General features: G+C 43.7%; 1 protein-coding gene across 1 annotated transcript; it reads left to right on the forward strand.

Annotated features, from left to right (window-relative positions):
* Positions 1 to 4,182: 4,182 nt before the first annotated feature.
* mafgb (v-maf avian musculoaponeurotic fibrosarcoma oncogene homolog Gb) lies at positions 4,183 to 5,079 on the forward strand (the record flags this gene model as incomplete). The annotated part of the gene is given in 4 exon segments (XM_079278580.1): positions 4,183 to 4,251; positions 4,255 to 4,263; positions 4,436 to 4,501; positions 4,591 to 5,079. Coding segments are annotated over 4 exon segments (633 nt in total).
* Positions 5,080 to 11,281: the final 6,202 nt, after the last annotated feature.

Genomic DNA, 11,281 nt, shown 5'->3' on the forward strand with positions numbered 1-11,281 from the left:
GCCCTGCATCTCTGCGGTGAGCCGCCCCGTCTCTACACAGGTTGCCATTATCGCTGATCTGATTCCTAATTCTCAATTAGCCTGCACACAGTGGTCATTGTTAATTATTTACCAACTCCCTCAGCACCCTCGGCCCACACTGGATCGATGAGAACATTTTTTTATAAACAACGCCAAGGTCCACCGCAGCCGGGGGCCGAGTTTTGTGGCGCTTCCGAGGTTTTAATTCACGTTCCCTACATTTAGCTCTCTTTGCGTCCTTCCATCATGTCCTCCCTGTGTCTTCACCGCCTCACTCGGCTGCCGTCCTTTGTGTTTTCCATTATTGCTCAGAGAGTTGCCTGAGGGAGGAGGCGCAGTCAAGGCAGGTGTTATGTTGGGATTATTCAATAAAGGCAGACTTGCCACTGCATCACAACCGACTTGTGACTCTCACAGTCTATTCTTGATCATTCGCTATACGCTAGCTTGTTTATGCTCGCATACACCCACACACACCAGCCCCCGGGTCGGCATTGAAGCGTCTAATCTGGCTATTTTCCTCTGTGTGTGTGTATGTGTGCTTGCAGCATGCCACCAGCTTTAAGTAGGAAGTCTCTTTCCAAGAAATTCCTCTCTGTGTGTTGGCAGCGGCTAGAGCAAAAGGTTCTCTGAAACAAGATTAATTAGAGCTCTGTCTGAAGCCAGACACACACACACACGCGCACACACACACACACACACACACACACACAGAGTTCATCATCCTGTTCGTCTGCACAAGAGAAAAGAGTCGCGCTTTAAGTCTTCTGCAGTTTCTTGTGCACTTTAATCTTTCTTTATAAACCACATGATCACTGTTCACCTTCTGTCACACTATTACTCTCGTTTTCATCCCGATTTATCAAGAAGACAGCATGTGAAGCTTTTTCTGAGTGTGTGTGTGTGCGTGTGTGTGTGTGTGTGCGTGTGCGTGAGAGAAGGTTGGGGGAGAAAGAGAGAGAGAGAGAGAGAGAGATGGTCAGCAGTAGTTTCATTGGACTGGATCAGCTTCAGAACTTTTCTAATTGGAGGTTTTAGTCGTGGTCATTGCTGAGTCCAGGTTTTTTTCGCCCCCAATCCCCGCCATCCATCCTTCCCTCCCTGCTTCTCCCTCTCTCTCTCCCCCCTCCACAACCCCTCTCCGTACCCAACAGCTAAGCTCTTACAAATGTGTTGAGGATGCATTTTCACCCAAACACTTTCCCACCCCCTCTTCACCCCCCCCCGTCCTGTTCCTCCTCATTGCTGTTCCTCCCTCAATCCCCACCTCGCTCCTCCTCCGCCCGACTCACTTGCCTCTCTCTTTTTCTTCTCCTCTTTCTCCCTTGTCATTTGCACCCCCCCCACCCCGTCCTCCCTCCATACTCAGCATTTTTCTCGGCTGTGGGTGTGATGTCTCCGCTGTAACGCTAATCAGCTCTGGAGACGTCAGCATTCTTTCAGTCCTCCTTCACCAACTCCAGCAACCCCCCCCCTGCCCCCTCATCTCCTCTTTTCTTACCAAGTCGGTCTGCACCTTGCTATCCAACCAACTCTTCACCCTCTTTTCCTCACTTTCTTATCTTTTCTTTCTTCTCTTCTAGCCGTATTGTACTCATCTCCACCTTTTCTTCCATCCCTGTCCCCATGTCCCGTCCTCTGTGTGTGTGTGTGTGTGTGCGTGTGTGTGTGCGTTGTCTCTCTCCACTGTAACTGTAAGCAGCTCTGCTCTTGAGTTGTCAGCGTTCTTTCAGTTGCTCCATAAAAATACAGCCTGCCACAGCAGAAAAGCTGTCTGTTGTAGCAACAGTGGCTGTGGCATTGACCACACCGCAGCGACCACTCCGCAACATTATGGGAAGGACACCTCTGGCACTGTGTGTGTGTGTGTGTGTGTGTGCCCAAGATGAATGGCGATGCCTTTGCTCAGCAGATGATGCTTAACCTGGATGACTTACACATGGTCTGAGCGCTCAGACAACACACACGCACACACTACTTTATTGCAGCTTTATGCTCTGGTGTAGGTCAGCTTTTATTTTGTCTCACCTTGATGAAATAGCCCCAAACTTAATTTACGATCCTGCTCTGCTGGTGTACACCGTGAATACCCCCTCTCTAGCGATAACAAGTCGTATTTTTTAAGCAACAACGCCAAAAATCTATTTGTTCAAGCTCCTCAAATGTGAACAGACGCTATTTTTCTTGATGTTTTATTTTATTAAAGTTAATGTCTTCAATATAATAATATCTCAAAACATGCAATTTGACCATTCGGCAACAAGGACCCCGTAATGATGAAGAGAATGCTGCTGCATGCTAACACAAGCTAACACAATGGCAATGATTACAAAGAAGCTTCTTAGACACTACAAGTACCTTTTGTGCACCTGCAGCAATTCCGTTCTCAAGTTTTATCTCAGACATTTTAATTATGTGTTGTCAAATATGGAATAAAACCTCTGAACCGTGCACGCACAGTAAACTCAATTTCCGCACGTACCGCAAGTATTGTTTAGCACCTGAAACAAAACTACATTTGCATGTTTGTGTACTTGCAGCAGAGCGTTTTACGTGTGTTTTATTGTGCCCCACTGGCATGGCAGCAGGGGAATGTGTGTGTGTGTGTGTGTGCGTGTGTGTGCGTGTGCTTGCTGGCATGCTTTTTGTTTGTATGTAGATGGTTATGGGGGGTTGGGGTTTGGGCACAGGGGAAATAAACCAGTGCCTGGCAGGAAAACAGCCCCCCCCCCCCCTCTTCTCTACCCACACCCCCGACAGCCACCCTCAGTCTTCATGTCTTTGATCCATCTATTGTGCCATGATGCACCTCCAGCTGTGGGAGTCTGCATGTGTATGGAAGACATTTGTTTGTTGAGAAGAAGCGCGATATATACATTGTGATATTAAAAAAACATTTTAATTCCCCAAACTCATTAAGGAGTGCTTGAAGTCAAACGCCTTGAATGAAGCTCCATTATAGTAAAGCTCCCATGTGAGGACACGTTTTCCCTTATTTCACTGACTTCCTGACACAATTTTCACTTGCCGTGCATTTGACGCGCGTCGTGCGCATGTATGACTACTTGTATGTTCTTGTAGCGTACGTTTTTCTTTGATCTGCAGCTATTTATAAACCGTAGGATTTGTGGCAGCGCACCCTCAAAGGCCGACAGAGGTGCATTGTGGGGGAGGTTCACTGGCACGCTCGGTGCCGTGCGGCTTGAAAAGAAAAGAATACGAAGGAAACCCATGTCACCACTTCCAGAAAGCTTTTTTTAAATGACCCAACTTGTGAATGACTGAAGCAGCATTGCATGTTAAAGTGTCTCTGGTGTGAAATCCACACAGGAAGACAACAGGCCTTCCTTCATCAGCAAACTGGTTTAACAAAAGTTCTTATTCAGCAGTATCAGGTGTGGATGTTTGACTGAAAAGCAGGTGTATTTAGGCTTTGAAGACAGCGGCAATTCAGCCAATCAAATGTACGGGATGAGGGACGAGCAGAAATGTGTGTGCAAGGAGGGAGAGTGGGGGGGGGGGGACAGTGAGATCAGGAATCTGCTGAGTCATCATGACTGGTCTCATGATGATCGCTCAGCAGCAGCAACAATAGCTGCCCTTTATCGAACACACACACACACACACACACACACACAGGTCTGAGAGATGAGAGCCAGATCAACGCACCACACAAAGCGTCCCATTGAGAGCTTGTGGAGATGCTCATCGGTGGAGCGGTGCGCTCTGAGGTCTGATCTCATCTCTTGCCCTTCCAGGCTCCCTCTTTGTTGACTTCTGACTCACCCTGTTTTGTCTCCATCCTTTTGTCACTTGTTTCCCCTTCGGTACAAATGCCGATACATCATTATATTTGGTTTGCCTTCATTTTTATATCCCTAGCAGGTGAAGAAGTACAGTCTGTAGGTGTGTGTGTGTGTGTGTGTGTGTGTGTGTGTTAGGGCTCTAACAGTTGGTTTTCCCCTGGAGTCCTTCCCACACATTTTACCACTTCCTCTTCTTTTTACGCTCGTTTCGTTCGTATTGGCCTGAAGCCAACCAATAAGAGATCAACGACACAAAGGTGGTGGGCACTGCAGTGTAACCACCAGGAAACAGGAAGTCAGGGAAATTCTATGACAAGTTTGTGTGTCACTTTCACTCATATACGCTGTGACACAGATGCATGATCCTGTAACATGCTCACACAACAGTGCTCCAACAGGGGATTTATATCTGGTGTGTCTCCACTGATCCTGGTGGGTATTGACACACAGTAACTTTGTTCTTATTGATCTGAAAAACAACACAGGCTATTGTTCTTACAAACACGTGATCGTAACACATGATCGTATTTCTTAATGCTGTTAGTCGAGCTTCAGCTCTCTTTTCTGGTGTTTCTTTGCTTATGTTTTGCACTCTTGCGTCTCCGTAGGTCTGTTCAGAAGAGCAAGGCACTTGTGGCATGACGACGACTAACAAAGGAAATAAAGCCTTGAAGGTGAGAGAGTGCATGTTTTACACGGGATTCTCTGTGTTTCGCTCTGTCGTTCTGTCTCACTCCCCCGTCCTCCTCTTGTTTCCTTGCAGGTGAAGCGTGAGCCGGGGGAGAATGGCACCAGCCTCACAGACGACGAGCTGGTGACCATGTCAGTGCGGGAGCTGAACCAGCACCTCAGAGGGCTCACCAAAGATGAGATCCTGCAACTGAAGCAACGGCGGCGCACCCTGAAGAACCGGGGCTACGCCGCCAGCTGCCGGGTGAAGCGAGTCACCCAGAAGGAGGAGCTGGAGAAGCAGAAGTCCCAGCTGCAGCAGGAGGTGGACAAACTGGCCAACGAGAATGCTTCCATGCGAATCGAGCTGGACGCTCTGAGGTCTAAGTACGAGGCATTACAGACCTTCGCCAGGACTGTGGCACGGAGCCCAACTGTCGGGGTCGGGGTGAGGGCCGGAGGGGGAGGAGGGGGAGGGGGAGGGATGGCGTCCTCAGTCATTGGTCCACTCATACCGGGGAAGATGGCAACAGCCACGAGTGTAATTACAATAGTGAAGTCAAAAACAGATGCAAGGTTTTGAGGGAGGGAAAGACAGGTGAGGGTGTGCCGGGATGTAATCCTCCCTCTCTGCTGGCCACCTCTCCTCCACCGGCACTGACGTCAAACTGCGAGGCAGCCTCCACCGCGTGGCCTCAGCATGTTCCTGTCACCTGTCTCAGATCAGTGCAGGTGGAGGAGAGGATGGAAGCAGAGGAAGATTATTGAGACTACAAAGATGGAAGTCCTTGGTCAGCGCAGATACACAGATACACAGATACACAGACTTCCTACGGTCACTGAAAACCTGGAAAAGTCAGAGAATTTGAGATTAGTTTTAGTCCAGGCCAGAGGGGGGGAAATGTCAATACCTCCAAACACTCAATCATGCAATTTTGTTCAGTTGCTACTTACGTCAGTCAAGTGTTCAGTGTCACGTTTTACTGATCAAGATATCTGTAAATTCATAATAATCCTGTTACACACTAGATTTAAAGTGTTCGTTTCCCCCAACTAAGATGAAGAATATTTAAATTTGCTGGACCAACAGAAACATTCTAACACATGCGTTGCATATGAATTAGACTGAAAAAAAAGATGCTGTTAATGTGTTATAGAGTGTTGGGTCCCTGAGCGCCAAAAGATTTCCTGTGACCCGTTGATTTCAGTGGCTGAAGAGAAGTCCCATCATGCTCGACCCTAGCCGAGAACTTTTTTCACAAAAGAACTATAGAAATATACATATATATATATATTTATATATATATACATATATATATATATATATATGTATATATATATATATATATATATTACACAATGGTGGTAACTGTATTTTTACTGTTTTGTACGGTGTTGTCATTCACATGAGGTCCAAAGTGTATTCTCTGTGTGTCGACTGTTATATATCAGGAATTCTGTGAAATTCTGTGGCGCGTGTTCGTTTTGGTATCGCTATATTTAGTTAGCTGGGTTTTTTTCTACGGTCTCTTCACTTCCTACGTCCGACTCTCTTTCTCTCGCCGGCATTCACATTTTTCCCGATTCCAACTGGTTCCCTTCATTACACGGAGCACTTCCTGGATCTAACAGAAAGAGGGGGGCGGGGGGGCAATTGATATTTAGCCAAAAACAAACAAAAAAACATACTGTAGAGAAAAGGGGATAATAATTACTGGAAGCCACTGACCTTATCTAAGTTTGTAGGATTCTTTTTCAGGGAAATGGCCATTTGAAACATTTGAGCTCCTCTCAAAAGTATATTGAAGTAATAATTGGAAGGGCAAGTGCCTTGGTGGCCCACTGACGAGCATCAAGAAGAAGGCAAGAGGACGTGAACTGTGGAAGGACGGTGGAGACTCGGTGCAGCTGTTTGCTTGTGCTTAATGTGAAACAATCAGGAATCAGGTTGTGACAGCATTTAACTGTGCGTTGTTGTATGAGCTGTGTAGTAGCAGGATTAATTATGTGATGAACACCCATCTGTGTGACTGGCAGTTCATTTACCTCAAGAACAAAAAAAACAGAAGAGTCTGCAAAACAGCTCCGTTTTCTTGCACAAAATGTCTGTTTTATGTTAATTGCTTGGTTTATGAGTTTGATTGTCTTCTGACTCAGACATCGAGGTTATTATTACACCTATAGCAACATTCTGGCCTCAAATCAAAGCGGTTTCTGTTGCAGCCATCTTGCTTTTAACCACAAAAGCTCACTTTGCAAGTGGGGGGGGGGGGGTTCTGACAATGCAGTCAGTCACACAAATGGGACGTCATTTCACACGAGTTTTACCATAAAAGTAGTCTTACGTGGTGTTCTATACTCCAAGAATCTGTGTCTGTGTGTGGTAGAGTCTGGAATTTTATAAAGACAATTATCTTTGCATTGTTTGTAAAAAAAGGTAGAACAAAATCCGTTTGATATACAGTATCTCTCTATTTTGCAATTGTACCAAAAGTGGCTTAACTACTGAATAGCTTTGTTTTAACTCTCGTGACTAGGCACGTGTGTGTAACCGTGAGCTGGCGTGTGCTGTGCTGTGTAGGTATGTGACGAGGTAACTATAGCGTTCACTATTTCATGGATATGACTTTGATCCTTGTTTGATTTCAGGCCAAAGCGGGTGATGTCACTGTGGGTAACTCTGCACTCTTTCTCTAATCATAAGATCTTTGTCCTCGCGGTCCCATCATTCAGCTCCAGCACTGTACACGTGTTAGATCGGGTGTTTCTCTGCTCGTGATCTGCACTCACGATTTGTACATTTTAACTTCACTTTGGCCCATTTTCTGCTCTTTTTTCCCCTGAACATGTCGCTGTGGTTTTATTTCGGTCCTTGCGGTGTTGAAAGCTCGTTATTGACGACAGAATGGCGGATGAGAGGAGGAAGTGTAATGGTTAACCTCACATGCTTCATGCTATTGTGTATTCATCTGGTGTCAGAGATGTGAAACTCAACAACGGGCCCCGATGGCTGCACCACCCTTACTCCTTCAGTACGTTGTTTTTGTAGTGTGTGATAAAAAATACTTGTTTCTGCTGTGTATATTTTATATTCTGTGTATATAACGTTCCTGTTTTGTTTGTTTTTGGATTGTTCTCTAAGTGTCAGGGAAGTGAAACTAATTTGGTGATGTATTTGGTGTTTTATGAAGTGAAAAAAATGATTATACTATTTAATAGTTTGTCTGTCAAAGAGTTAGGTTTACTTCACAAAGTACAATTGCCTCAAATTGTTTTTTTTAAACCAACGGAGACCTTGTCATTTACGGAAATATAATTAACGGTAGCCTACGTCCATGCAGCCTTTTACCTGAAACCACTTCTTTCCCACTGTGAAGACAAAAGGGTGAACTATCCTACTGCTGTGCAGTTATTAAGAGCAGCGAGGTATATGTCTGTACCTGCACCCTACATTCATATTATATCAAACGGGTGAACAAAGGCACTGGAAGGGAAATGGGTTTGAGATTTAAGAATGTGATTTCTCCATAATCTTAACACTGGTTTGCGGGTTCAGTCTACCGTGAAATGGTATCACGTCTATCACGTCATAGCACAGGAATAAACTCCACGGTATTCAAGCAAATATAGCTGTCACACCCAGTGTATCTGTGCTCTGTGTGCTCTGTTTAACGTGTCCTGTTTTTATGGTCAGAATGCAATGTTCTGTTTATCTCCTGGATTTCTGTTTGTTGCTTCCTGTCTGGATTTCCATTTGCTTGTTGAATGGTGTTTTTTGCCGGCAGGTCTTGTGTGTGTGTGTGCGTGTGCGTGTGCGTGTGTGTGTGTGTGTGTGGTCATGGCAGTATATGAAATAGGAAGAAACACAACTAAGTTTCGGGTTGTGTCAAGTTGAAGCAGAATATGAACCTTCCCAGTGCTTGTTAAAGTGTGCGTACTGTACTGTACTGACAGTGTGCCGCTGTCAAACAGTATGTTTCCACCCAGTCTGTACGTCTGTGCTCCTCTTGTTTAACATGGATGTGTCAACATGGTGGCTGCTGTTTCATAGACATTTCTAATTATGCAAAATGTGGAAGGGCAGAATTAGAACTCCTGCCACACATGAGCAGTGAGGCGGTCATGTCAAGTTGTCTGTTTTATATTTGCAGGTACTTGTGTGATGTGACACGTTTAAAGACCTCATATACACAGAGTGTTTAGCAGTTTATTCTCGGTTATAAATGCCAGCTCCAGTTGGTCTCTGTTTTAAATCTGGCTTATCATTGTCACTTAACTATTAACTGTGAAAACATAAAATCAATTCCAGTTGAGAACAAGGCAAAGTAGCTGTCACGCGAGGCCTGCAGTCAAACTGAAGAAGGTTATTGTTTTTGTCTTTGAGACGTGAACATTTTGTGGTGGTTGTATTTCTCCAGTGTGCAGCTGCTGTCAGGTCAGGGTGTTAGGTCTTCTAATCGAATGAGGTGATACATCGCAGACGTTTCTTCCTGATTTTCACTCCGCAGACATGATCAACTGACCAACGGTGATCATCAGACAGGGCAGCTTGCTGGTTTTTTATAACAGAGTTTATGAGCTGGGAAGACACGCTGACCTTATTTCCCGCTGCCCGTACAGGGGCCATGACCTCCTGATGAAAAGACATCTCTCCTCAAACCCAAGCAACAGCTCTTAAACCACATCTATAGATATTTCAGAGGCAGAAGGGAGTGGTGGAGACACATCTGATGAAACGCTTTCCCACTCCACTTATCCCTTCCCCTTTTTTACAAAGTGTCTGTGAGTTAACTCAGCAGGCTCTTCTTCAAAAACATCCAATTCTTATAGAAGATGCAAATCATTAACTTCTTATCTTGCTGTGTGGCCAATTGGTATGTAGTCACTTGGTTGTTTTCCTGTCCAGTGAATCACGCCACAAGACTCTAAAAGCCCTTTCACCCACCTCCAAAGCCGATCGATGAGAGTAAATGAACCAAGGATTCCTTTCATCGTTTGTTTGGTGTTTTCATCAATAATGTTTGTTTAGTACTCCCTTCTGCTCCTCTCTACTGCCCTGGCCCTTATCAGTTGCACAGCCTCTAACATGGTTCACATCATCATATTCACTTGTTTTTATCTCGTTGTAACAGTCTCCCTCTCTGATTTTACCCTCGGTAACATTTGTTTCCCCCATCAAACCACACGTGTCTACTGGTGAGCGTTCGGCCAGCTTACTGGTGGGAACATGTTCGTGTTCTTAAAGTATCAGTTTAAAAGTGTAGAACAGTAGTGAGCCCTTGTAATGGGAAATTCTGTGTTTTGTAATATTTCTGTATGGGGTGTAATAAATTATTCTACGATAGTACTTTATATGGGTAAACACTTAAAATGTGACAGTCTTTGTAAGTATTTATCTTCAACTAAATTATTGTACTTTTTTTTGGCAATTTGTAGAAACGTAAGTGATGATGAGGTGTTGGTACTCATGAAATTAACTGTTTCATCATCGGTCTGATGCATCTTTTAATTTATTGATGTATATACTGTATGTTTGTTGATAAACAGCTTACTTTATTTTGTATATGACCAATAAACATGTTTTGAAATGGAACAGCTTTTGTGTGTCTTTGGTAATTGGAATATAACAGTTATAATTTTAACATAGTTGTTTATTATATTATTATTCAAACCATATTATGGTCTTTCTTTCTGTGCGATGCAAATATACCATGTTGTTGATGTTGCACATGTGTCTTGTTCACTAAATCAGGAGACACTGGATGGATATACGTCCTCAGTTATAAGTCTTACAGAGTTTAATCAGAAACATTTGATCAAGTGTCCTCATTCCTATAAATGAAAATATAATTAAACTGACAGGCTTTTAAACATAATCTTCAAGTCTGTACTGCTGTTGCATTTAAAAAAGACATATACAAAAATATGTGTGTAATCTATTTATTTGAGATATAAACTAAACAGTATACATATTCATCTTTATAAATGTGTCTTTTCACAGCAGACATTTTGACTTGTCAAACCCACGTGTGGTAACAATATTAATTGCTGCAATGCATTGCAATAGCTTGGGGAACAGCCGAAATGTTTTTGGTTCACCTGCGCTTTTTCTGCTGTGAACACTTCAAATGGTCTGCTATTTGGACGCACTGACTTTCTCTGATCTTAAACAAACCCTGATGAATGACAATAATAAATCATCTTGAGAGGGAATAATTGTTTAAAGGATTAAGAGAACATGGAATGTACATATTATAAATGATGAATAATTCATTGAGTGCAATTGAGTACAAATTGAGTGCTAAAATTAGCACTCAATTTGTGGTGTGTCAATAGGCCATAACTCGAGGCTGAAATATACTGAACAATTTGAACTATACTTTTATTTTTATTTTTTATCTTCAGTGCTGTCTTATAAAGGCCACGCGCGTGTTTAGCCGTTCACGTCTATAGGTGGCAGTGTGAAGTTATCACCGGCTCCCTTCGTCTTCAACAGCTCTGGATCCTGTGAAAACATGGAGCGCGGAGCCAGTTTAATTTGTATCAAGACAAGCTTCTCCAGAATAAGGTTGAAACATAGAAGGATGTTTTGATTTGTTCGGTTGATTTTATTTGATTGTTTGTGAATTGAAGTTGTGTGTTGTGGTTTAATTCTTATATTCGTTGTTTTTTAATCTGGTATGTCCATATCCGTGCTGTGGATCCACTCCGGGTTTTCACAGCTTTCCAAACTGTCACTTGTGTGTTGCTTTGCGAGGAGAGGCGGGTAAAAATGTAAACACAGA

Source organism: Melanostigma gelatinosum, assembly GCF_949748355.1.
Source record: "Melanostigma gelatinosum genome assembly, chromosome: 11".
Lineage (NCBI taxonomy): Eukaryota > Metazoa > Chordata > Actinopteri > Perciformes > Zoarcidae > Melanostigma > Melanostigma gelatinosum.